Below are 26,509 nucleotides of genomic sequence, written 5' to 3'. Positions count from 1 at the left end.
TACTGGAAAGTTACATGCAATACACTGACATGGTAACAGAAAATTGCATGATAACAGCAAGTATCGTATATTAAGAACACGTTCAAATAGCAGGTCTGCATTTATAGTCATGAACCAACCTTCTGACCGATGTAAAATAGTGTTGATATTAATATGAGATCAGGTTTTGCTTACATGCTCAAACGCCCAAGGACGAAACACCCATATTTCATATTGTCATATAATATTTCATGACATATGAAATACTTAATTGCTTTAAAGCTTTATCACAAATTAAATTAGTATTTATATCATTATATGATTGGCTTGTGTGTATTGCAATTATTATTCTTTTTCAAATAAATAAGTTTTGTCTAAAATTAGTCCATTTCATGGTTTGAATTCATCCTCAGACAACATTTTAGCTGCTTTTATTGATTCCCATATCCAAGATGGTTTCACCCAAAACTGAGCTGGAGTCTCTTGGCCAGTCTGAAACAGATGAAGGAACTGAGTTAAATATCTGACCCTCATCAGAATAACACATAACCAGCATAACATATGACCAGCATCATTGTATCAGAAGAGGAATCACGTCAGAAGGTCTGTTAAAACAAATACCTTTTCAGATACAATATGAGTAGCCTGGCTTCTCTCGTATTCACACATCATCAGACCGTCATAACTGAGGAAGTTTAGTCAAGAAAAATAGAACGGTTGACCTGCTTTTATTCTAAGATATCTAAATAGCTAAGTGAGATAACTGACTTTGTATAACTGACTCAAAAGTATGTTTAAATATCCTAACATCAAGGAACTTAGGATACGCCACAATGTATCTCTTCAATTTTCTCGTATCTTTAACATCATCTTCGATGAATATTTTTGTTCCATGAAATATGGATGGCAGAGTCTAAACAAGAAAGTTTCAACATTTCGTCATGTGATATTTATCTAGCTGTCAATCAGAAATGTCACGTGTACTTCTCGTGACTAACCACGTCATCTTTTCTTTCCTCGTCTTCGCTGGCTTCATCGTGGATATAAGTTTCTCTGTGTTTGCGACTTTTCTGATAGCATTTTGAGCCGTACATACACATTGGTTTTGCCTTAGAAAATAATAATCCAGTTTCATTTATAGTAGGAAATAAAACAATAAAAACTCCTTACCTTCTTGCTTGACGTTGCCCCATCATCAGTGCCTTCACTTTTTCTCTTCTGTCCTCGACATCTCTCATCATCCCCAAACTCTCCACTTGTCTCAGGTTCTTCCGTTGTCTCCATTACGTCATCATCCTTTACTGTACTTGTCGAAGATACTGTTTTCATTTCTAAGTCAAATTTCGTCACATCAAAAATAGTTATAGAAATTCATCTTACGTTTATTCTCCAACACACCAACCCGAAGTCTCTTTTGATGCAGCGACAAGTTTCTATAAAAATAAATTCATTGGGGATTATAAAAATCTGGTGGATTTGGGCGACATGTAAGTCGAATCTAAGCGACAGCGTCGGACACAAGTTAACACCTTCAACTCTTGAAGATTAGTTGCAGTTGCCCAGTCTTTATCTTCTCTGACTTTTGTCACTCTTGGAAAACGAATTGAAATACCATCAGCAGTATGGGTTGTTGATTTACTAAACTCCGCTCCAGTGATTTCCCATACAGGCGCGGCCTTAAATAACGGAGGGTATCTCATGAATGAAACATTGAGTACCGGGTAATATTCAGAAAGATAATACAAACACAATAACTTATATTCAGTTATAAAATAACCTTTGGGTCTTCAACCACAAAATCAGGAAGAAGAGTCTTGTGAACATTCAGCCATAACGGAACTTTAGAACTCTCCTGTTGTGACAAATGAATTCTGTTATCTGCCTGTCCATTATTACAATAACACTAATTACAATAACAACATAGCTTTATCCACACACTGACCTTACTAATTTTAACCACTTGTAATTCTTTATTAATTTTCTCCAAGGTTTTATCATCGTGACCGTTACCACACTTGGCAACTGTACACCATTTTTTGGTAAACTTGTTGTAGGTTCCCATCAGGAAGACAGACATCATTCCACCTGCAAAAAATAGATTTATAATTTACAATTGATATACTAAAAAGTTCTTGTTCTATCCAAAAGGATTACCTTTAGATCCTGTGCCATAATATGCACCTAAAACAACCAGGTCAGCAGTGTCTGCCATGGAACCTTCCTCCAAGTAATCCTTCTTCATCTTAACAAAAATTGTTACATCGATATTTCACGTGAGTGCGGTTAAACAAAAATAATGAAAATCGTGCATACCTTCAACCAATGTCGTTTTCCAGGCTCGTAAATACTCTGTGAAATACAAAGAAAAGATCTGAAAGAGTCTAAAATAAGGTTATATTGATTCTTAAATTCTTGATCTACCTTGAGGTCTTTCATAACCAGTCCTTCCAACCCTTCGTCAATAGCTTTCATCATCAGATCGGACAAAGCAGCTTTATTCTGCGTGTGAAAAATCAGAATATATTTTATCATGCTTTATATGATGGTTGAATGCAACGAAATCTCGGGTAGTACCTGAATAAGTTTCGTTTCTGACAACATGATGTGGTTTTTAATCTCTTTTACATTTCGCTCAAGAAGTTTCCTGCGTTCTTCCATGGGTCTGAAAATTATTGTGAAAATACGTCATTTTCTAGATACAATTTGCAGCGATATTTGATGTAAAGGAGAGACACTTTTCAAACGTACTTTTGCATCAAGTTTTTATCATTGAATTGAAGACAGTCAAAAATAAACAGACAAACACTCGCGTCTTTGAACGATGATTTCTTTAAATGAAAACAAAAGTAAACCTAACATTAGAACCTTGTTCCAAATCGTACTAGGCAAATTATTCTTCAAACCAACCTTGTGGATACCAAGTGTACCAAAAGGCAATGGTTTGCCAGTTTTATGATCGACAAGAAGCACCTTAATGAAATTTGTATCTGGTAAATTAAAATAAAGACAAGTAAAAACTGTGGTGTGCAGAATTAAACACTCACCTCACTATCAAGTATGAGGTCGTTTCCATGTGGACATGCTTTAGGTAAATATTCCTTGATTTCAGCAACCTAAAAGGTGTAGAATATTTAAAGAAACATAATTCGAAATGGTCTCAGCCTAAATCATTCAGCTATACCTTGTGTGGAATGACGGGTTTTAAACTTCTACTGAAAAACTGAAAATCGTTTCCGCTTTTGTGGACCTACGAAACACATCAATTCATTTGAAGCTCTACATCTTTCGCACTTTATCATTCAGCAGTTTGATTAATTAAACTACAGTGATGAAATTAACAAACCTGCACTCGTTCACCGTCATATTTGATCTCAGCAAACATCCCTTTTGGACATTTTTTCATGGCAGAAGCAAAGGATTTACACGCTTCGGCCTACAAATGATGCCACACAGATACTTTACTTTACAAGTTTCGCTTGAACGTGACGTGAGTGAAACGTACGTTTACTAGGGTTCCGCCAGGCACTTCCTAAAAGCCTTAAACTCACCAACATTGGTTTAACTGGTGTCATTACTCTTGTTTTGATGCTTAAGTTTCTTGTCAATCCTGGGCCATCTTTCCTCTTTAAGCAACGTTCAACCACATCTTGAAGATTGTGAGAGGCGTGGAAGGCTGCATATGCATTTGGATCTAATGCTTCGAGTCTGAAATGTGTCGGTGAGAAAGAATACGTTAATGTCTTGGTGCATATGTTAATGTCAAGTAGTTTCCAAAATAATAATAACCTAACTGACTTACACGTGCTTGGCTCCAGCATTGATTTTCAAATCATGTTTGATCAAACGAATAACGTATTTCAGGTCGTTGGAAGTGCACCTTAAAACGCGAAACCCATTCTTAAACCATTTTGTATACTTCATGTATATACGAGTGTCGTTTCAAATCCTCCATTTTGTTACCTCTTTGTTATTTTGGTTAACTCGTTTTGTTGTTCGTCTTCTCTCGTTAAAGTTGACATTTTGTCAAGAAAATTATCCACCTTTTTAAAGAAAAGAATCGTGTTGCTACGTGTTTAAAGAATGAACTACAGAAATAAAGTAACAGGAAGGAAATGGCTGAACCTCTTGTAGTGTTAAAGTACTCTTCTTTGATGGTGTTTTGTCGTGACTCTCCTCAAAAAACTTTTTCACTGTTTCAGAAACATCACCCTTAATTCACAAAATATTTGCTGAATAAATATTACAAAAGAGACTGAGTTGTACCACGTACTAACCTGGTTCAAGTCCGCAATCATTTCCTCCAAACTGCAATCAAATATCTGAAAGATTGAATTCATTTTTAAATGAGAATGAACGAGCATATAAAATCATACAATTGTTAATGGTTTACCTGGCTGAATAACTTCACAAGTTGTTTGTTCTGCAAGTTGTAAATTCTTTTCACAGCTCCCGGGAGTAACAATTTGACGACCAGATAAACGTCTTGATCGTCATCCCGAACTAAAATAACAGTGTACAGTGAGGATTTTAAAACACTTTAGTAAGTAATCATGGAAGATGTAGAGTTTTTTTTTAACAGATATTGAGAGCTTGAGCACGCCTGCTCATTCGTCAAAGTACTGCGCTTGAATCACAGACAAGGAGGTTCGGGTCCCATGAATTCACACTTTTATTCACCTCTTTTTTAACCATCCATGAAGAACTCTCTAAATATTTATTACTCGGCATTTGTGGTATAATCAAAGTCAGAAAAGATTGTGTGAAATTTTGCGTGTACTTTTGGATTTTTGTTCATATGTAAACAGCAGTAATTCCAAGGCGGAAGATAAATCTTAGTAGCAAAGCGGATGAACAAAACGGTGTAGCATGCACAAAACTGCGCTGAACGACTAAACAATGGTTAAAGAAGCATCTCGATATCGATTTTTTATTTTTGCTGCGTTGACCGCATGAGGACGGTGTTTGAGGGGACTTCGTGCGACTACGCTTTAACTAGACTTAGTAGAAATAGAAAACGATCTCTGTCATACACGAATACAAACATAATATGAACCTTTATTTAGAAACATTTTCACAATGGAAGTTTTTGCATTATAACTCGGTTCGTCAAACAACTTGGAACACAGTTGGCAAAAATTGTAAAACGATGTTGACTTGATTGGTTTCTCAGGGGATTCTATCTCTTTGCTCGACCCCTCGGATTGTTTCTTGACATCTTCTAAACAAATAGAAATATTCACTTTTAAAGTCTATACATTAACTTGCTTACACAAATCCTCGTACCCAGGTAAGGCCTAGTGATAATTGATAAAGCATAACGCTTTCTAAATAAAGGAGTATATTTCTGATTTTCAACATTACTTTGGCTTGAAGTCCCAGGTTTTGATGCAAAAGGTAGTTGCGTTTGTTTCTTTTTCTTAGATTGAGGACTTTGCTTTCTCAGTTCATCCAAGTCTATAATGTACGTATGGGAGCATAGATTGCCATATGAGTACATTGACCGTGCGTACGTCATTGTTCAGCCATGCAATAGAAGACATAGACAAAGTTAACTAAGGGACTAGAATACTACATTGAATGGAAAAGCAGAACACAGCATACCAGCAATGTATTGTCGAATTGATTTTTTGTCATCGTCAACTAAATCCGTAAATCCATCCAGTTCGTCTGTGGAGTCTATTCGTTTCGTTGTACTTCTTGCTCTGCTGAACTTATCAAAAATACATTTCGTATGATACCATTCCTTCATCATGCCTCCATCGTCACTGAAATGGTTTGGTACGAGCTTACCAATTCTTAAACAACTTTTATCTATTTTCTCCTTACAATTCTTACATTTCGCACGACCTTGTTTGGCGTATTCGGCAAAGAATTGGGGCTCTCCCATCGTGAAAATTTGACAAGAGTATTTTAGAAAGAGTTTAGTTTTGAAATAATAACGAAAACGGGAGATCGAAACAATGCGAAGCATAGAAATGCCAGAAGTAAAACAAATTTGTTTGCATTTTGCTTATTTATATGCCGCCATATTGAACAATGACGTCATGGGCTTGCCCAATCAAGGCCTAATCTAGTCAGTCATTACACGAAGATCCTGACAGCCAAGTCAACTGTTTTCCCCATGAAATATTTATCATTGAGCATTAAAATTGCTGCGAACGTTGTCTTAAATAAACTGCTCTTGCTTTTCCAAAGCAACAAAATGAGAAATCAAGTTCAAAAAAAGGCCCCGGCAGATGAGCTTCAGGCAAGTTTAGATGATGTCATTCCATAGGCTACACTATTTTATCAGTGTATTATTACTATATTAATAAATTATATTTATAACTTATATTTTCCTTCATATTTTATATCTTGCTTACGTATTCTGGTACGTACGGAACTTCTTGATGGGGTACAAAGTTCCGTGCACACAAGAATGAAATAGAATAGAGAGTGAAACTTCTGGTATAATATATACTCTGTGTGATTGCAAAACTTCATTTAAATACACTGATCTCAGTGTTTCAGTGTTTGATCTTTTTGTTTGAATGGCAAAGTTTACGAATATAGTCCATATAATTACCTTGTTTCCACGTCACAGAAAATAGCATTTTCTGTTGAGAATATTTCCTCGTTTGCTAACCAAGCTGTGCAGTATATTTTTTGGAAATCATGCACTTCAAGATCAGTACAGTCAACTAGATATTAACCATGGTTCTGCGTCGACATAAAGCTCTCTGGCAAGCTTTGCTTTTGCTCGTAATTGTTGGGGCAATTTTGAGGTTTTCATACAACTACTACAAGGAAACTGAACTCAAACTGAAAGCTGCAAATATAAGACATCATGAGTTGATGGAGGATAGAAATCGAATGAGTCGAGATCTTGACGGTAACTTTATAGGCGTTCAAGAGAAACTGATAAACAAATTATATTTTCACTTATAAATAATTAAAATAAGGATAAATTATATATGAAGTATTGTGTAAACTACATCTACACGCTCAGCTAATATTTTACCCTTTAATAGGCGTGATGGAAAGCAAAAACAATTTGGAATTTTCTCTTAGAACCAAAGTGCAAAGTTTTGCAAAAATCAAAGAAGGTAAAAATGACATCTTTATTATATCATCATTCAGAATCCACCGGAGTGTTCTTATGCATTCTCATTCAAGATATCATTGTTCTAATTCACCATGATTATGTTAATTGACTAATTGTAATTGAATACATTTCTTCATCATATTAACAACTTATTAGAATGGGATAATGAGAGAGATAAGTTACAGAATCGAGTGAATAAGGATAAGGTAAATATGATGCTATAATAATTTAAGAATTTTCTGAGTTGAGATGTGTTGAATGTCCCAATTTAGACTAGTTTTGAGAGGTAAAGCGTTGAATGTTCCATTTTAGACTAGTTTTGATGCATTGGACACAGAGTATCGGACACTCAAGGTAAGAAAAATTTCTCAAATCTCTATTGGATGTAAATTATGTTACAAGCTGTTTCCAAAGATAGAGAAAATAGGTTATAATCATTTCATATCATTCCACTTGGATTAGGCAAAGAATGAAGATCTTCAAACTGAATATGATCATATGAAGAAAGGCTTTGATCGTCTCACAAATGATCACAAAAAGTTAAATGCTGAACATCAGAATAATTTTAATGAACTTAAACGGAAAGATGAGAAAATCATTGCTGCTTTGCAAAGTAAGTATATATATAACTGCATGTAGATAGTATTTGGCAATGAGCTCTTTTCATTTTGCTATCAAAGTTTGGGACTAAAAAAGAATATCACTGAGTATTTTTCCTTTAATTTAAAGACCAAGTTGAACATTATCAACAGCAAACAAATAAACTAGAAACCAAAGTTGAAGATTTGAAGGGAAACTTAGCAAAATATCAGGTTCTATACTCTTTCATTTTTGAGTGCAATGTCATCATTAGTGAAGTTTAAGTATGCCAATTCTTCTTCTTTAAATCATTTATTAGACTGCCATAGCAAAGTTACAGCAAAAATTAAGTCAGACTGAAAAAGGCAAACAAGAACAAGTTCCAGGTATATACAGACTACAGTTGTAGTAAATTTCTATAGTCGGACTTAATTTATGTCATATTTTCTCTTTTTACATTGCAGAGGTGAAAAATGATCATAGAGTATCAAATGAACCTGCAGCCGCTAAACAAAAATCCCATACAAGAACAAAAAGACGGTACCAGTATTTCATTAAAGTATTTTTGGATAAGTCAGTGAAAGTGTTGAAATCATTTTTAAAAAAGATGGTATTTCATTAAATGTTTTTGGATAAGAGTATAAAAGATGTTGACAGCAAGTTATGTTTTATCACTCTTCAGGAGAATACAACATTCCAACCCAACAATTGCTGTGATGAACAAGGTTGATAGGGATGTTACCATTCCTGTTAGTGATAACAACAAAGCTCTAAAACACAAACAATTTCTGCAGGTTTGTTTTATTTCTATGTAATGATTGGCTATCTTGATTTAATATCATTGAAGTTTGATTACTTTTGATAAAGAATTTAGAAAAGCTGGCAGAGGCAAGTCCAATGAAACAGGGAAGAAACAGCAAGGTTAGAATTGTGAAAGAAAATCATGAAGTTCCAAAAGTTGGTGGCTATGAAGTTAATGTTGTTCAGAGAAATCTAAGGAAAGATATTGATGACAGCAGAAGGAAAAATAATGGTAATGAAGGACAAAAAGAGGATCAAAAGAAAAATCTTGATGATGATGAAAAGAAAGATGAAAGTCATGATAATATTGAAGTTATAAGCAAGAATGGCAAAGGTTATTAAAATAGCAAACTATAAATGTTTTAGGGAGATAGAAAAATAATATAATCTTCCTAATTAAGTCACTCATTTATGTGGCCAATATTTATTCTTCCTGTTATTTTAATCAATGTAAACACAGAGGAGGGTAACTTCAATCTTGATGAGCAATCAGAGACTAAAGAAAATAAGGAGGGACAAGTCAGTCTTAGTAAAGATGAGAATGGAGAAATTCAACTGAAACAAGACAAAAGTAATGCAAATGAACAAATGAATGATGATCAGAAATCTGATGATGAAGAGATTGCTTTACAAGAAGGTAACTAGATAATATACTAGATAATATTGTAATTAAATTTTACCTACACTGGGTGATTACTAGATAAAGTATTCTGGTAAAACACAAATAGAAATAATATGAATGTTTTAGGGGATAGTGAAGATGAAAATGAGGAACATGAGGTATTAGATCAACCAGAGAACCTCTTGAAGAGAGAAGAAGAAGGTAGACAAACATAAACAAAATGCTTTTACTGTGATGGTGCTACTCTAAGTTACCAACTTAGCGTGACTTGACGAGGGGTGCCGGAACCACGGGGGCAGCTGCCCCCCCCCTGCCCTTTGCTTACGGGGGCAGCCCTGTGGCCTTTGCTACCATATAAAAGTATCATAAATTCAACATTTAATGATGATGCCCACTTTTCGCATAAAAACTAACCGGTAATATTATTTAAAATGCGTTCTCCCGTGGATTTGCAAGTTCACATGTACTTGTAAATTCGAGTTTCCTCTTCGTGTGGTTGCTAAGGTAGAATGAATATGCTCTTTTGTAAAACTCAGCCCCCCCCCCACCCTAAACTGCTTCCGGCGCCCCTGGACTTGACCATGGTGAGATTAGTTCATTTCTCACCTTGTAATGTTGGTAACTCAGCGACAGCGTAGCACCATCACGATGCTCATTTACCTGAGTCAAATACGCAAACATACTTGTCAACATCCTTAGTAATTTAATTATCTAATGTATATAAATATATATCTCTTGTTTTAATAGCACAAGAAAGAGAGGAGGTTGTAAAGTGATGAAAATCTTCAGTTATTGGATATACATTTTGATGCAATATTTTCAAATCTGCTGAAAGAGTGTTTATAAAGCCTTTCAATAATTATACGTCACTTGCTTTGTGAGCATTGCTTCCTTGAAAGTTAGCCAATGTTCAGTTCTTGTGTACACCTTGAAAGCTACGCTTTTCTACTGAGCTATTGAAACTTGAAAGTGAGGTTCCTTAATTGCCAACACATAAGTGTGACGTCATTATTGACTATTACGGTATTAAAAATGTATGTATATGTAAACATACGTTTCTACATTGTAGATAATACCATTATAGTTCAGTATAAACTGTAATTCACATACACTTTTTGTAGCATATCCTCAGGCTCACACCTGTTATTTCTTTCTAATCATGAAGTATCACGTTGTAAGCATTACATCGGCAACAATAATCTAGCAGCGTGATTTTGAATTTACCTTGTACATTATTAATTAAGAAAGCACACAAATGAAGTTTTATTATTTGCCTTTATTTAAAACCTTTCACAAGGCTCGTGCGAAGAATGCCGAACCAGTTGCGATATACATAGATTACAAGCTAACCCAGCACTTGACGAAAGGACAGTTGCTATAAGAAGAACTCCCTCCCCCATTACTCACATCTTAACGGCCGTCTAAGGGGGAGATGCACTACGGCCCCCAGACCATGATGTACGTGCACCTAACCGTTACGTCTCAGTGAGAAACAGAGTTTGCTTTGTAACCCGGGTCAAATTTTTTTTTCTGGGGCCCTATGACGTCATGGTTTTAAATTTCTGCCAACCATAAAGTACTTTAAAGCGTTGTGCAAAAGTTTTCCAAACAAATTTTTTTACAAACATTATCAACCAATTAAAATAACAATCACTGTCACTCGTACTCTCGACTAGTGTGCAAATAATACACCGAGCCCAACATTTTCAGTCTGCCGGAAAACGGCGTATTCGACAATGGTCAAGTCTACCCGAAAATGGCAAATACGACCATGGTCATATTCGCCGGAAAATGGCAAATACGACCATGGTCATATTCGCCGGAAAATGGCAAATACGACCATGGTCGAATTCGCCGGAAAATGGCAAATACGACCATGGTCGAATTCGCCGGAAAATGGCAAATACGACCATGGTCGAATTCGCCGGAAAATGGCAAATACGCCCATGGTCGAATTTGCCGAAAAACGACTAATTCGACCATGGTCGAATTCGCCGGAAAACGACTAATTCGACCATGGTCGAGTTCGCCGGAAAATGGCAAATACGACCATGGTCATATTCGCCGGAAAATGGCAAATACGACCATGGTCATATTCGCCGGAAAATGGCAAATACGACCATGGTCATATTCGCCGGAAAATGGCAAATACGACCATGGTCGAATTCGCCGGAAAATGGCAAATACGATCATGGTCGAATTCGCCGGAAAATGGCAAATACGACCATGGTCGAATTCGCCGGAAAATGGCAAATACGACCATGGTCGAATTCGCCGGAAAATGGCAAATACGCCCATGGTCGAATTTGCCGAAAAACGACTAATTCGACCATGGTCGAATTCGCCGGAAAACGACTAATTCGACCATGGTCGAGTTCGCCGGAAAACGACTAATTCGACCATGGTCGAGTTCGCCGGAAAACGACTAACTCGACCATGGTCGAGTTTGCCGGAAAACGACTAACTCGACCATGGTCGAGTTCGCCGGAAAACGACTAACTCGACCATGGTCGAGTTTGCCGGAAAACGACTAACTCGACCATGGTCGAGTTTGCCGGAAAACGACTAACTCGACCATGGTCGAGTTCGCCGGAAAACGACTAACTCGACCATGGTCGAGTTCGCCGGAAAACGACTAATTCGACCATGGTCGAGTTCGCCGGAAAACGACTAACTCGACCATGGTCTAGTTTGCCGGAAAACGACTAATTCGACCATGGTCGTTTTCGCCGGAAAACGACTAATTCGACCATGGTCGAATTAGCCGAGAAACGGCAAATACGACCATAGTCATATTCACCGGAAAATGGCAAATACGACCATGGTTATATACGACCATGGTCATATTTGCCGGAAAATGGCAAATACGACCATGCATGGTCATATTCGCCGGAAAATGGCAAATACGACCATGGTCATATTCGCCGGAAAATGGCAAATACGACCATTGTAATATTCGCTGGAAAATGGCAAATACAATAAATTTTTTAGGTGCTTTAATTTTAGGTTCTTTTTTAAGTCGGGGGCGCTCTCAGGTTTGGGGCCCGGGGCAAAATGCCCCCCCCTGCCTCCCCCCTCTCGGCGGCCCTGTTTATGCCAGAAGCCTAGCGCGTCATAGACGAATCAGCTGCAGTGGCGAGCCTTGAGAGCGAAGATAAATTCGGTCTCTCTTAACTAGTGAATGCATAGAAAATTAAGAATAAGACACATGCTTGGAAATTACAAGATCGAGACATTTTTATAGTGTTTTGATATTCTTTTGGTTTAACGTCAAAATAGTCATTATTCTCGAAAGGAAACTGGATATAAATGACAGAACGGCTTAGTTTGCTGAAAAAAATTGTTAAAAAAAGTAAGAAAGTGAAAAAGTAATCGCTTGTTAATCGTCAATAATCGATATTTCGATATTTTTTTCAAAAAGCAATCGTCCACCGTTACAGAGAAATCCGTCAGGGAAGTACGAGTCGGGGGTAATGGCGGGCTATGCGATAACAAATTAAAGTAAATTGAAAATTTTCAATTTTGTGAGGGTTGTTGAACGGAGAAAGAACTATTCTTCGCGCAAATGGCCAGTACTTCACGTGATAGTCCCAGTAAAAGAGCTTTGGAAGCCCCTGAAGAAGAAAGGCAACAAAAGAGGCCAAGATTTGTATCCGATATTTCAGAAAACTCCGAACAAGAAGATATAGAAAGTGGCAATGTTGGTCAGTCAGAGGGTAATTCACCGGAAGTTATTTACCAACTGAGTTCTGATAATGATGAGTCATTGTGTGAGTATACATCATTGTATGAATAGTTTTTAGTTAGGTGCAAAATCGGATGAAAAAATAATCAAATTCCCAAGATGTATATTATAAAACGTCAACATGACGTCGGCAGAGTGCAAATGTCTTGTGTGAAAAAGGAAGGCTTCAAAGCTCTGTTGAAAATCTTTTGCTTTTTATTTGTAGTGAATGCACTAGAGGAACAGAGTTCAAATGATGAAAAATCAGAAGTAAATGTTGGGTCTAAACAAGATGATAGCAGTGAAGAAGAAAGTGACGATGGAATGAAATCAGAAAGCAATGATGATAGGAAGGAAGGTTGGAATGCCTCGATAGATTTTAGTGGTGCACTAAATTGGTTTTTTTACCTGGTCAGGTATCAGACTGCCTGAAGAATATCAGGCAGTACACAATCTATATTATCTGGTGATAATATATTTCCTTGTACTTGAATTATTTGGTTTCAAGGAAGGATGAGAAATCATAAATTTTGTTGCTATCATTAGTTAGTAGTTTGATGACATCTATTTAACAACAGGTACAACTCAGAGAGGATTTAAAGAAACCAAGGGAAGAAAGTTATCGCCTATTAGCATGGACGAACCAGATGTTGGTACCTCCAAGGACACAGAAAAACGAAAACGGCTTGAATCAAGTGACTACACTGCAAAAACGATGGAAGATCTTGAAGATCTGCAAGAGGACCTTCACAAAGAACTTGCAGAAATTACAGGACTTCACAAGCGTAAACACAAGAAAGCAGGTTCGTCGAGCCATCGAGAGAAACGACACAAGGAGAAGACAGCATCAAGGCATAAAGAAAGAGAGAAAGGAAAAGATGCAAGGAATAGTGACCAAAGGGATAGGCAAAAGGAGCGAGGAAAAGAAAGAGAACGAGAAAAGGATATAAAACAGAGAAGTGGTGAAAATCATGGTGACTTCAAAAGAGAGGTACACTGTTTTGTATGGTTCTACCTGAGATAGAATGTTTTTCCTTACATCTATGTATTTTGCCAGGTATCACTGAGTGGTCGTAATGATCATGATAAGGGAAGAAAATATCATGAAACAGATGACAAGCCATGGTCGTACGACTCCAGAAAAGCGAGATCTCAAAAGGAGGAGAGAAAGGAGCACCAGGAGCGACATTGGATGGAAACCCGCCTTGAGAGAACATCAAGTAGATCAGAAATGAAAAGTGTTGTGGAAAGGAAAGTACGAAAAGAGTCAAAGGCTCCAAAAGAGGTTGAATCCAAAGCGAAGGAGACAAAAACAGTACAAACGTCGAAGGAAACAAAAACAGGACAGAAAGAAACAAAACAAGGACAGTCTTCAAAGGACCTAAAAACAGGGCAAACATCATCAAAGGAAACAAGCAAAGAGCCTATAAAGAAAGGAATAATGAGTGAATCATTGAGAGAACTTGTGAGACAAAGTATTAAAGATAACAAAGATCTTGCTCAAGAGGTTGTCGAAGAGGAAGAAAGTGACGCGGATAGCCCTGGACCGTTTTTTCCGGTATTTGCCATAAATGTTACATTGGGTTTGTTATTAATTGTTTAGAATTGTTAATATGATGGAATGGGTGTTATTTTTTTAGGGTGAGACTTCTGATGTCAGCTCAATCTCAGCCACTGAAGGAGGTGACATTGATGATGATGATAGTGATGATTTAGATGATTTGGATGATTTGGATGATGATGATGATGATGATAAGCCCGTCAAGAAGGAAAAGTCACCTGAACTTCCTAAATTACCACCATATCTTCCTGCAATTCGCGGCTGTAGGAGTGTTGAAGAATTTCAATGGCTCAATAGGATTGAAGAGGGTACTTATGGGGTTGTGTATCGTGCAAAAGATAAACGAACAGGTGAGATTTTTTTCTTAATTATGTTGTGTTAGTAGCTTAATTTTTTGACATATAATTTTTGGCCACACTGGCTAATTGATAAATACTTCATAAATTGAGTAAAATATGGGTAATGTATTTGCAAAGGAATTCTGTTGCAAGTCAGCATGAAAACTCAAAAGAGACACTTTTTGATTGAATATTTTGTTCCTGCAGGAGAGGTTGTAGCATTAAAGAAATTAAAGATGGAAAAAGAAAAGGAAGGTTTTCCTATAACATCATTACGGGAGATCAACACTCTGTTAAAATCACAGCATCCAAACATTGTTACAGTACAGGTTTGATCAACTATTTTGTCTTTAAAACCTTTGCTTCGACAAGACTTTTCAAAAAGCTTCATGTTTTGTGTGATAATCTTTAAGTGATAATCCTAGAAAATTGAGGTCAAATAGCAATTAATCTCAAACTTATTCTTCACTTATATTTCTACCCACTAGGAGATTGTTGTTGGAAGTAATATGGATAAGATTTACATTGTGATGGATTTTGTTGAGCATGATTTGAAAGCATTAATGGAAACCATGACCCAGTCATTTCTTGCAGGTATGGTACTCTTGGTAGATATCCAGGACAATTCCCTTTAGCCAGGGCTTATACAGTTTTTATTTTAAAGGTGAAATTAAAACAATAATGATTCAGTTATTACGAGCTGTTAACCACCTTCATGACAATTGGATCCTTCATCGGGACATAAAGACATCAAACTTATTGCTGAGTAATAAAGGTATTCTCAAGGTAATTTAGGTCTCTATCTATATTTTACTTACTTAATCCTTGTGACAAAGTTAACTGTATCATGTAATACACCCTTCAGGTGGGTGATTTTGGTCTAGCACGTGAATATGGCTCACCATTGAAACCTTATACCCCTGTTGTGGTTACCCTGTGGTACAGAGCACCAGAATTACTGTTAGGAGCAAAGGTAATGTGTCTGTTTTTGTATTGTTTTCAGAATCTTTTCAACATTACATTGTGACAAAATAAAGTAAAATTGATAAATTGAAAAGGCTACCTCACCTAATACAATAATTATATATTTATAAATTAATTACAACAAATCACCCGCATCAAACCTTGAGAAAAGACTATCATTTGAAATACCATTTCTCCTTAAATTTTAGGAATATTCAACACCTATTGATATCTGGTCAGTTGGTTGCGTTTTTGCAGAACTTCTGACAATGAAGCCTTTGTTTAATGGTCAATCAGAGATTGGCCAAATCAATAAAATTTTCAAAGAATTGGGAACACCAAGTGATAAGATCTGGCCGGGTCCACCAGCCTATTCTGAACATCCAGCAACAAAGAAAATGAATTTTGCTGAATATCCTTACAACAGTCTGCGTAATAAATTTGGTGCAACTCTTACGGATAATGGTTTTGAACTGCTGAACAGGTAGGCAGTAGCTTTCTTTGTATCGCACAATACCGCAATTGTTCTACTGCAAAACAGTGGTTTCTCTACTCTATGATTTCCTGTGGGTAAAAATATAGAACTATGTAGCCTTATTTGAAATGTAGAGTTAAGCATCTACTTTTCTAATTAGTTTTTTGACGTATGATCCAAGTCGGAGAATATCAGCTGAAGATGCACTAAAACATGAGTACTTCAAGGTAGTTTTGTTTTTAAATTTTAATATTATTATATCAAGGTTGATATTTTGTTTTGACAAACAACCTGATATACCTATACATCCCTTAGGAGTCACCAAGTCCTGTGGATCCATCATTGTTCCCTTCTTGGCCTGCTAGAAGTGAAGGTGCTAAAAGAGCGAAAAAATCCAGTCCCAAAGCACCTGAAGGGGGAAACTTCTATAAATCATTGGTGAGTGTTATTTTATTTTCAATGCTGGAAATTTGATTGTTTTTGTTTGACTTCATATACATATAGATTGAGTTTATCAATGTAGGTTGACACTTGCTTATCTGAATTCCCACATCCTCATATATGTTTTTATTTATTTAAAGTCAGAGGATGGTGATGGTGCATTTTACATGCCAGCTGATAAATCCCAGGGTGCTGCTGTACCTGGATTTACACTCAAGTTTTGATGAAGCTCCAGCTTTTCTAAGGTGAAGTTTATATCTATTAGATACGACCAAGAGTCTTGACTTGTGACACAACCTCATATGGAATCCATGTTGTGTTTCAATTACATCTATATCTGGCAATAATTAAGTTTAATTCACTGAACCTTGTGGAAGAAAGGTGTGAATATCCCTAGCTGTATATAAGTTATGTACGATTAACATGTTGTATCAGATTAATAGCACTGATTTTTGTCAAAACATGTTAGCATCTTTTGTTTATGTAAATTAATATTTGTATATTGTTGCACATCTATATGCAGAATAATCTAAGTGTGCACCATGTCCCAAATTTTATCAAATGTGTGAATGTACTGTTCACAATGTATGCCAATTATACAGGAAGTGTTTTTGAGACTGTTTTCATCGCTGCTGATGAAACAAATCTTGACATCATTTTCATTCCAGATGTTCCACCAGGGATATAGCTTGCAATGTACCTTAAAGTATGAACAAATGTTTTTAGTTCTGATACTCATTCAAACACTTTGGAGCTGTAGCACAATTAATATACATACCAGATTAAAGTTATAACTTGTATGACTGCACAGAACAATGTAAGTAATGTACTTTTCATCTATAAAAGAAAAAAATACAAATATTTAACTTGTACTGATGGACTTGAAAAATTAGAAAATGCCCCTGTAGAAAATATACTCACAAAAATAGCTACATATAATGTTGCTGACATTGAACCAAAATATGTCACAGTGAATGGTAGTCTTTCAACACTTAGTAGATGCTTCAAATGATGATATGGCCCCCATAACAGTGAAAAACTAAATTAAGCATATAAAGATTGAGTTATGTAAGATGTTCCATTTGTCAGGTGAGGTTTTAGCAAGCATATTGTGAAAGAAGCTTATTCTGTACCAACCTTCCTAAAGTGAATACACTTCCCATGGTATAAAGAGCTACAAATTTTCTTGACTTAAGGATTATGAAAGGTATTAACATTGCTGCCTAAAAAAATCATGTTAAAGGTATATATAAATCCCACTGCGTATCAGGGATAATTTTCATGTCTACAAATCATGAAAGTTGTTACCCCCTTACCATTCCAAAACAGAACATTCCTAAGAATAAAAATAGAAAGAAGCCAAGAATTCTTTGTGTTTTAGTCTGAAAAAAACAATTTTGATCATATTTAATACATGTACTTTGAATACATTGCAGCTTAATTAAAGTTTATAACCGAAGAATCCTAGAATAGGCAAGTTCTCAAGAATGCTTGCCAAGGTCTTGTTTAGATAGGATTTTTCTATATAAACACTTCATCCTGGCTAGCTGAGATAAGAATGCCTTCTATGTATGGCTAAGATCTTATCCAGCTTAGGAATGAGGTTTGACAGTGCCATTCTCGCTTGGTTAACAGGTATAGAGTAATATATAATGTATGATATGACCTCCTCCCTCCCCCACAGGCTCTGTTGGGTGGGCAGGGTCACACTAACAGGCTCTTATTGGAATATACACTATAAAGTTTAACCAACATATTATATTTATGTAAAATGAAGTACCAATCCAGGTAACCAAGGGTCTGGTTCTTGTGCTTTACTGGAAAAAGATCCCCACCAACTATTAGCCTCGGAATTGTTGGCAGATGTTTCCTGATAATCATTATTATGAGAACTTTCCCTGTCGTCTTGCGTGCTCAACTTTACATAATTTTTTAAAGACGAAATTTTCGTTTCAAGATCCATTTCAAAACTGGCGAGGAAACATTCATACAAGAAAGCCTGGGGAGAGAGAGAGTAAATAGTCCACAGAAAACTTAGTTGCCGGAGTTTTCACGAAAAGTTTCACAAAGTAAGTGTCTTTGTATTTCAAAATTAGTTCGTCGTCTTATAAGTTATAACCAAACGCTGGCAAAAATACAGAAATTAGCCCATTTTACTGAGAAGAATAAAATGTTTTAAGGGGTTACATGACGTTTTTCCGCAATTGTATTTTATGTACCACGGGCTCAAAATTGTGGTGACCAGCTGAGCTCTATGAAATACCTGGAGTACTTGCCTCTAGTTTACTGAGGAGATGACTGCAAAGGATACGTCTCAGAATTCAGAATTAAGCAAGTCATCAAATGTTACTTACATGAACTCAAACACATGTTTTTTACAGCATATATTTACACACTTTTACAAGTAAATCCAAAATATTTTGATACAATCAAATAGTTAGTTCCCTCTTTCCCTTTTTTGTCGTCAACAAGATAAAGTCCACAAAAGCCGTAACTAATGAAATGAAAAACACGAAGAGGTCTAGGGAGCTAAATCTTGGTGCCGAGACAAGTGTTAGAAACGGCAAATATGAATCTATCCATTATCAACCATTCTTGAAAAACTGGATGGTGATGAGAAAAGTTTTTCATTTCTTCTTGCGTTTACTGGCCGCCTTGTCATCTGAGCGGGCTGATAGAGGCGGACTTGTCTTTTTCGGCTGAGCTTCTCTACGATTAATCTATTAGGATATATTAAAAAGTAGATCAATTCCAGAATAAAGGGAAGATATAAGTTTTCCAAACGTTTCCTATGTTATCAAATAGTTACTTACACTTTTCATGATCTTATTCTTCAATTCTTGCGCCGTCATTGGTCGACATTCATCGTCGCTTTCCTCCGAACTTTCTTCGGTTTCATAGTCGTCGCCGGTCGTCGGAGGTACGATAGCTACCGAGCCTGCAGCAATCTGCGGACCACCGCCTAAAAGTCCTACCGGTCCGAGTTCAGCACGTTCTGTTTCCTATTCAAATACACAAATTTCGTTTTTAAATGAGTGACATAAAGGCCAGTTCACATTGGCAATTTCCTGTTGCGATTTTCTTCACTTACTTTGGCATTCTTGTAGGCGTACGTTTGAAGTAGTTCATTTGTCCTTTGTTCGATAATGCCCAAATACTAGAAGAGAAAAAAATCGTTACCATTTCTTTTCAGTAATAATAATTAGCTTACAATTACATCATCATATGATCTTGGTTTTAGACTGAAAATATTTACATACCTGCATCATATTTCCTTCAGTTACCCCAGCCACTCCTCCCAACATATCACTGATTGCGGATTTATCACAATTAATCTTCTTAAACAGCGAGTCCACACCTGGTTACAAAATACTCTTGTTACAAATTTCTCTACGATGGTATGGGAACTTATAATGCTGAGTTAATGGGAATCACAATATCTGTACTGTTTGGGTCAAAACTTTCAATCTGTTAGAATACAGTTTTATAGTTAAATATGAGTCTAAAGTACCATCTTTGAGTTGCTCAATAATTTTATGTGTTCCCTTGTAAGCATCGTCGTACTCCTCGCCAGTCTTAGATGCTTTGTTCAGATCATCTTCCAACTTCCGTAAAATTGCCTTTCTTTCTTCTTCAACGTCTACTCCTTCACTTTTAAACTGGTCAATATCCCCTTGAACCTGGAAAAGATGGCAAAGAATACAGCAACAAAGCAGCTAGCTGGTGATGATATTGACATACACACTTGTGTTAGAGAGCATACCCACCAGGTTTATCTGTTCCTGCAATATCTCAATATCGTTGTTCAACTCGTTCACGTAATTAAATAACGCGAAATTCTTGTCTTCGACTTCAATGAATTTGCTGACTAACAGGTCAATATCTTCAATCTCCGTCGCCTCCTTCAGCTTCTCAAATGCCTCTTCGTAGGACTGAGTAGAGTTGGAAAAATTAAAATAGAATTTCAAATATATATTCTTGAATTAAATAACAATCTAAGTAAAATACTCTTTTAATTTTTAGTGATGGTAGTAACAGCCCGTGGAGTTGAGTACGTATCGGTGTTCGTTGCTTCTCAAGTCCTTCCCTAATACTAAACTGTAAGTATCTATATTCTATGTCTTGTGGTAGTCAAATCAATGGGTAGTAATTTAGTTTCCAGGTGAAAAATTATCCCGCACTACCTCGACAGTCTCCTCACGATCCCCTTTATCTCTTTCGGACTCTCTTTTGCGCTGTTTCATTCCCAATTCCCTATCAGCCAAATCAGCGCGCTCCTCTCCCTTCACTCGCATGAATTCCTTGAGTTTGCGATCATGATCAATAATTCTTATCAACTCCTTGAGCTCCATATTGTACTGAAGCAGATCTTTGTCCGCTTTCTCTTTCAAAGCAATCATCTTTGACTGGGCCTCGTCCCTACGAATTGTAGAGCAAAAACGCCAATATGTCATAAATGCTCGGAAAGTCCGTAGACTACGATTCTAGGAACTTTGTTTCTCACCTTGCGTCGTAAGCTGCTGAAGACGTTTCAATAACTTCACCCATCTCTTTCTTCAACTCTGCTAGGTTTCCTTCTAGCTTTCTGTATTCCCCTTCAAAGATGGTACGCACCTTTCTTGCATGGTCAATTTCATCTCTCAGTTTCGCGTTCTTCGCAAGAAAGTTATTAAACTGCGTCGTTTTCTAGGCAGACAAATAACACTTCATCATTACTTGGTCAATATGATATCCTTTCTTAGGCCAAACTACAATTCAGTGACAATGTTCATCATTATTCTGCCCTACCTTCCTTTCACAAACATTCCCTCATTTTTAAGACATAATTACCTTGTCAAGACGATTTTCCATCACTCTGGTTTGCTTTCCCAATTGTACTTGGACATGATGTTGCATATTTGTCCTAGTAATTCAGTTTGGAGAACAATTCTTAAACCACAAACCTCTCAGCGAGCAATATGGTGCATATATAATAATTTATATCAAATATCCTACCCTCCCATGCTTTGCCTTTCTCTGCTTTTAGTTTGCTCCATTTGCTTTATCTGGAAAAAAAATAGTTTTCTGGGATTGAGTTGGCTGCAGATTTTATCATGCCTGGATTTTAAGGAGAGGTGTACCTCCAACCATTGTACTACCTCCTTAATTACTTTCTCCGTTTTTTTCAATTACCTCTCTGTTAAGATCTTGTATCAGTTTCTTCTCCTCTTCATATTGTGTTTTAAGAGTGTCTGAAAGTTTAAAAAAACAAGTCATGATAGAATTGAAGAATTGACGATTCTATGCAAACTTCACTATAAACGTACATACAGCACTGCATTTATATTATTGATTAACCTACTTTGTTTTTCAAGCAATTTTATAAGACTGTCCGTGTTCTTGTTATCCTAAAAAAAGCATGTTCATAGTTAGATCTTTCATGAACAAAATCTTAAATCTATGACATTTAATAAAACTAATATAATTTGAGAAAAATTCTTCCAACCTTTTGATAATTCTGTTTACTTCCTGCCAGGTCTAGTTCTTTCTGTAACTCACGCATTTCTTGATCCAACTGAGCAATTTGATCTCTAACAGATTAATGTTAGGTAAAAGCAGCTGTAGATGTTATATTTTAAACTTACTTTGGCAGTGCCTTACATCAACTAAAGATACCGTGTAAATTAGCCTGGTTTACATCGTATGACAGCAGTGAGCTGCTAACCTGTTGTCACTAGCAGACAAACCATACTTTTGAAAAGAATTTATGCGTCAACCAATATGAACAATATAAATGCAGACATAATCGACTCAGTCATATTTGAACTAGGCTTAATCCAAAGACCAAAGTAATTTAAATTGTATTTTGATGTTAGCACATACTGCTGCTTTCTGATGATATTTTGTGATTCTTCACAATATGATCTCCGTTCCCCATCCATAACACGATACTGTCTTTGGAGTTTCTCCAATTCCTGTTCAGCTAAATCATTCATATTGCATATCAGACTAATACATCTATAAAGCTTGCAGGTAAAATATGAAATTTGTACAAGTGAAATATTTTGTACCTAAACCATCCATTTCCATGTCACTCACAACAGAATGTCTACTTTGATTTCGATGCATTTTGATCAAATACTATTGCTAAAGTAACGATAGATCCTGGATATTAAATTTTAGTTGAAGGTACGAGATATCTGTATAATATATTATATATATATAACTTCATAAAAAATATCACGGCAAATATAAAACTATATAACATTGATATTCATGATTCGAAGAAGCAAATAAGAGTATTGTATGTGATAACTCTTTACCTCGTTATATATAACACACGATTCTTGCAGGATAAAACAGTTTCTCCAGTATTTGATCACAAAATAAAAATACAAAATATAGTTACCTCCGTAACCATAGCGACGGGTATTATTTGTGGGTATTATTTGTATCGATTCCTTCGATTCATATGCCTGAAATTTCAGGCAATAACACCCTGACATTGCCAGGCGGGCAATAACTATCATAACTATCAACGACAATCAAGGACTATCCACGATAATCCCAATAAGTCCGTCTGAATCACTGGTCTGAAAATTCGAAAATTATATTCCATTGAAATTGGAAATAAAGTACTTCCTGTCTTCGAAAATTACTGGAAACTGTTATTTCACGGTGTAAAAAAAGTCGCAGTTTTAATTATGCCTGGTCCAGTTACAATACCACTCAAGGTTGGATATTTTCACTACAGAGATTATACTAATTTTTATGAGAATTTTCCAATGTTGAAATGTCAGTCTGCCGTTGTTCATGTCTCGTGACCCTGATCGATCATCAAATTCACGTATACCATACTTTATTTCGTAGATCTTTATTTTACTGCATTTTATGTTTACCTCATGGTAAGTGCATAACAAATATATTACATCCGTGTTAAGATAATAATTTGTTTTTTCTTACTTATTCTTCTAACTTTATGTGTTCTGCAGGGCACTTGCTGTTGATTGGTTACCATTAGGGTACTTGTTTTGTCATTTGATGATGTTAATATTTGGTATTTGGGTTGTCATCCAACCATCTAGTCATGATGCTAACCAAGTGGTAATACATTGTATTAATTCAGTATAAATATAACTTATATAACCATTATTAAACATTGCAAATAGGGACCTAGGAATTGGAGAGGGGAGGACATATGACCTCCCTAAAATTCTAAAAGCAACTGAAAGTGTCCTTTTGTCGGATTAAAACTGCTCTTTTTGTCGAAACTTATTTTGCTGTAAATTATCATCCAGGAACTTGAAACCGTGCAAGTGTCTTAAATTGGCAGAATACTCAATTCTCCAACCCTTCCTATACCCCAGTGTCATGAACAACACCACAACATTAGGCATTATTTTCTTCATTGTCACTCTAATTATTGCTACATTTACAATGTGAAGTTTTATTGAATGTATATAGTTCCTTATATCAGTCCTGTTTGCTCTGTTGAATGATTGTGTTTTGATTGGAATCTATTATCCAGCATGTATGTAATTAACATTGTTATTTTACTTCCAATTCTTGTTACATATGGCATTTGATTTTCCTGTTATGGGTTTAATTCAACTGTAACATAATTTTTTTTAATTATTTCAAATTGTAGCATGGACTTCAGAGAGACGATTTGCTGTAACGTATCCATTCAGTCTGTAATATTAATATCAAAGTTGATCAAGTCATGTTATACATATACTGTAAAGAAATCTAGTTTTATCCTTAATTCATACAAAATTCAGGTTTGCTTTTTTCAACCTATTTTTGAAGGTAATTGAGTTGTCTTTGATACTCTGAACTTGAAATATATAATATTCCATTCAACCAAAACATGTTCAATTGAATATTGTGTATTGTTTAGCCTATTACGATGATTTTTATTACACTCGGATATCAAGAACATGGAGGTTCATTTGATTATAGCAGAGTTTCAGGGGCATTTAGCTCGCCGCAAGGTAAATTGTGATGCTGTAATCTTACAGATAGAGATGAATGTTCCCTAAATATATATTTCCTCCTCTTAACAGGTGAACAGGAATATCAAGGCATACCAGAACCTAAGCCTAGTCAAACAGAGCCATCTTATTAAATGCCAAAATAAACTATTCTTGGAAATTTGTGCCACCAAGGTGTGAAATCCATTCATTTTTTTCTCATTGTCTTTTCTCTTTGCTATTCTATAACCTGATTTTTTTTCCTTTAATTTTTTTAGAATTTGAAATGTGAAGAAGAGTAATTAAGATGAATGAATAACATCCACAATAGAATGTTTTTGGAAAGATTTAAACACAAATAAACAACTGAAATCAACGAGATTAATTGACTGCATGAAATATAAAAGAGAGCTTAAGATGAGATGTATTTAAGTCCATTATTGACACAGATTTCGAACATTTATAACTTTAGAGTTTTATAGACTGAAATAAAATGATTAATTTCATATGCACTTATGGTTATCCAAGGCCTTGACCTTTGATAACACCAGGAAGCAGTTTATGTGAGAGATATCTGGCACGTCTCTTGGAAATAGATTTATTTACAACCATATTTGAAAGGATTGTTTGTTTCCGCTCTGCTGCTCTTTCCTTTCGTTGTCGTTTTCTCTCCCGAAGATATTTCAAGGCTTCCCTCTTAAATCTGTCTCTCTTCCTTCTCTTCTTGTACTTTTGACAGTTCATTTTCCTGCGACGCTTTTTCAAGAGGCTTCCCATCCAGTAGGTATTTTCTGCAATGCCTGGTACTTCCTTTTGTAAGCAGTCAATCTTGAAACCTTTGTCATTAGTTTTTCGCAGGAATTTCATATTGTTTGTGGTAATGTTCTCCAGGTTCAGTAGAGAAAGATTCAATCTAGTGTACTCGTTTAAATATTTAGGGAATTGTATTTCTTTGATGTTTTCATAGTTCAACACAAGATTGGATAGGCATGGAAATATATATGGCTTGGTGGATGGACTGGATGCTGTAATTGTTTTGTTACCTATAATAGAGCAAGAAATGATAAATGTTGCTGTATTCGGTAGAACCGGCCTGAACCAGGCTAACAAATAATCTGTATAATAAAATGAAGACAGAACATATGCCACATACCTCGTACAAATTTTGGCAGAATATTACATTTCTTTGAAACAATATTAAAGGTGCAGCCTGCTCTACACAATACCTTAATTGGGCTAAAACCGCACATAAACATGTCTAATTTCTACAAATTTACCAGATCGTTTCACCGTAAATAAAAAGGTAAAAAAAATAAAGAAAATGGCCACCTTTTAAGGGGAGAATCCGCTGATAACATTCCTAAAAGGCTGCTGGCACAATTCCATCAACTTGTCCCGTGATTGGTTACTTGATACGCCCTGTGATTGGTTGATACCAAAGAGCGGGGAAATATACTTTCAAAATACTGTGAGTGAAGTTTTGTTTATTAAAAAATGTTATGAAATAATCTTAAATAAACAAGTTAATTCATTGTGGCATCATAAAAATGAAGTAGCTTATATCTTTCATCTTAAAATTACCTTATATTTGTCGGTTACGGGTATAGTCTCAATGGTCCCACTAAGGTCTTGACTATTTATCTCGTAAAGGCTAGGTTATAACATCATCAGTATACAGGTCTTTGTGACTAATGTAAAACGGCAACCACTTGAGACAAAGCTTTGCCAACCTTTGCAGACAGACCTTTCCTCGATATACAATCGGAAAAGCTCTAGATTGCTTTTAAAATAGACGAAATAATTTGTGCCGGCATTTCAGCTTAGCAATCTCAGACTCAGTTGATCGCAAATCAAAACAATCCAGGTTACCATGCAATGACTGAGTGTCATTGTCCTCATTATTGTACATCACTAATGATCAGGCTGGATGTATAATCTACAAAAACTCGACCCTGACTAATGACATTGCTAATCCTTTGTGTATTTTAAA

General features: G+C 35.9%; 7 protein-coding genes across 7 annotated transcripts; 3 read left to right on the top strand and 4 right to left on the bottom strand.

The window, feature by feature from the left end:
- Nucleotides 1-10: 10 nt before the first annotated feature.
- LOC114517974 (DNA ligase 3-like) lies at nt 11-6,044 on the bottom strand. Its single transcript, XM_028537829.1, has 27 exons — nt 5,581-6,044; nt 5,341-5,433; nt 5,033-5,197; nt 4,370-4,479; nt 4,254-4,298; nt 4,102-4,188; nt 3,940-4,019; nt 3,779-3,856; nt 3,528-3,684; nt 3,323-3,412; nt 3,161-3,226; nt 3,024-3,092; nt 2,887-2,949; nt 2,728-2,807; nt 2,554-2,641; nt 2,401-2,478; nt 2,293-2,328; nt 2,134-2,221; nt 1,922-2,064; nt 1,757-1,831; nt 1,509-1,655; nt 1,382-1,412; nt 1,150-1,310; nt 978-1,088; nt 807-892; nt 601-664; nt 11-471 (listed from the first exon to the last, which is right to left on the bottom strand). The coding sequence occupies exons 1-27, from the start codon at nt 5,948-5,950 to the stop codon at nt 370-372; spliced, it is 2,763 nt and encodes a 920-aa protein (XP_028393630.1). The 5' UTR covers nt 5,951-6,044; the 3' UTR covers nt 11-369.
- Nucleotides 6,045-6,437: 393 nt separating this feature from the next.
- Nucleotides 6,438-10,481, top strand: LOC114517975 (glutamic acid-rich protein-like). Its single transcript, XM_028537831.1, has 13 exons — nt 6,438-6,850; nt 6,990-7,064; nt 7,220-7,269; nt 7,376-7,417; nt 7,526-7,676; nt 7,793-7,875; nt 7,962-8,028; nt 8,107-8,182; nt 8,325-8,436; nt 8,510-8,777; nt 8,904-9,080; nt 9,192-9,266; nt 9,813-10,481. The coding sequence occupies exons 1-13, from the start codon at nt 6,673-6,675 to the stop codon at nt 9,839-9,841; spliced, it is 1,383 nt and encodes a 460-aa protein (XP_028393632.1). The 5' UTR covers nt 6,438-6,672; the 3' UTR covers nt 9,842-10,481.
- A 1,781-nt stretch (nt 10,482-12,262) lies between these two features.
- Nucleotides 12,263-17,411, top strand: LOC114517984 (cyclin-dependent kinase 11B-like). Its single transcript, XM_028537846.1, has 14 exons — nt 12,263-12,835; nt 13,016-13,147; nt 13,368-13,780; nt 13,847-14,347; nt 14,430-14,700; nt 14,896-15,017; nt 15,177-15,282; nt 15,353-15,474; nt 15,554-15,661; nt 15,861-16,135; nt 16,287-16,353; nt 16,442-16,564; nt 16,708-16,812; nt 17,236-17,411. Exons 1-13 carry the CDS (start codon nt 12,631-12,633, stop codon nt 16,789-16,791), a joined length of 2,529 nt encoding a protein of 842 aa, XP_028393647.1. The 5' UTR covers nt 12,263-12,630; the 3' UTR covers nt 16,792-16,812; nt 17,236-17,411.
- LOC114517989 (protein transport protein SFT2-like) lies at nt 17,140-18,630 on the bottom strand. The gene is made up of 6 exons (XM_028537851.1): nt 18,348-18,630; nt 17,884-17,949; nt 17,705-17,790; nt 17,489-17,606; nt 17,346-17,404; nt 17,140-17,267 (listed from the first exon to the last, which is right to left on the bottom strand). The coding sequence occupies exons 1-6, from the start codon at nt 18,528-18,530 to the stop codon at nt 17,162-17,164; spliced, it is 618 nt and encodes a 205-aa protein (XP_028393652.1). The 5' UTR covers nt 18,531-18,630; the 3' UTR covers nt 17,140-17,161.
- A 318-nt stretch (nt 18,631-18,948) lies between these two features.
- LOC114517985 (coiled-coil domain-containing protein 63-like) lies at nt 18,949-22,995 on the bottom strand. Its single transcript, XM_028537847.1, has 16 exons — nt 22,870-22,995; nt 22,618-22,693; nt 22,430-22,529; nt 22,053-22,137; nt 21,909-21,954; nt 21,740-21,798; nt 21,563-21,612; nt 21,398-21,470; nt 21,072-21,253; nt 20,752-20,986; nt 20,335-20,499; nt 20,079-20,247; nt 19,828-19,925; nt 19,659-19,724; nt 19,381-19,569; nt 18,949-19,287 (listed from the first exon to the last, which is right to left on the bottom strand). Exons 2-16 carry the CDS (start codon nt 22,673-22,675, stop codon nt 19,195-19,197), a joined length of 1,668 nt encoding a protein of 555 aa, XP_028393648.1. The 5' UTR covers nt 22,676-22,693; nt 22,870-22,995; the 3' UTR covers nt 18,949-19,194.
- Nucleotides 22,932-25,132, top strand: LOC114517990 (type-1 angiotensin II receptor-associated protein-like). Its single transcript, XM_028537852.1, has 9 exons — nt 22,932-23,280; nt 23,417-23,451; nt 23,539-23,650; nt 24,011-24,077; nt 24,195-24,225; nt 24,328-24,355; nt 24,447-24,540; nt 24,613-24,714; nt 24,798-25,132. Exons 1-8 carry the CDS (start codon nt 23,251-23,253, stop codon nt 24,672-24,674), a joined length of 459 nt encoding a protein of 152 aa, XP_028393653.1. The 5' UTR covers nt 22,932-23,250; the 3' UTR covers nt 24,675-24,714; nt 24,798-25,132.
- On the bottom strand, nt 24,921-26,372 carry LOC114517987. The gene is made up of 3 exons (XM_028537850.1): nt 26,101-26,372; nt 25,673-25,938; nt 24,921-25,562 (listed from the first exon to the last, which is right to left on the bottom strand). The coding sequence occupies exons 2-3, from the start codon at nt 25,773-25,775 to the stop codon at nt 25,039-25,041; spliced, it is 627 nt and encodes a 208-aa protein (XP_028393651.1). The 5' UTR covers nt 25,776-25,938; nt 26,101-26,372; the 3' UTR covers nt 24,921-25,038.
- Between the last annotated feature and the right edge of the window lie 137 nt (nt 26,373-26,509).

The sequence above is a fragment of the Dendronephthya gigantea genome, unplaced genomic scaffold (assembly GCF_004324835.1).
Source record: "Dendronephthya gigantea isolate DGI-Jeju-01 unplaced genomic scaffold, DenGig_1.0 000010F, whole genome shotgun sequence".
NCBI classification, from domain to species: Eukaryota; Metazoa; Cnidaria; class Anthozoa; order Malacalcyonacea; family Nephtheidae; genus Dendronephthya; species Dendronephthya gigantea.
This window is presented reverse-complemented; position numbering and strand designations above follow the sequence as displayed.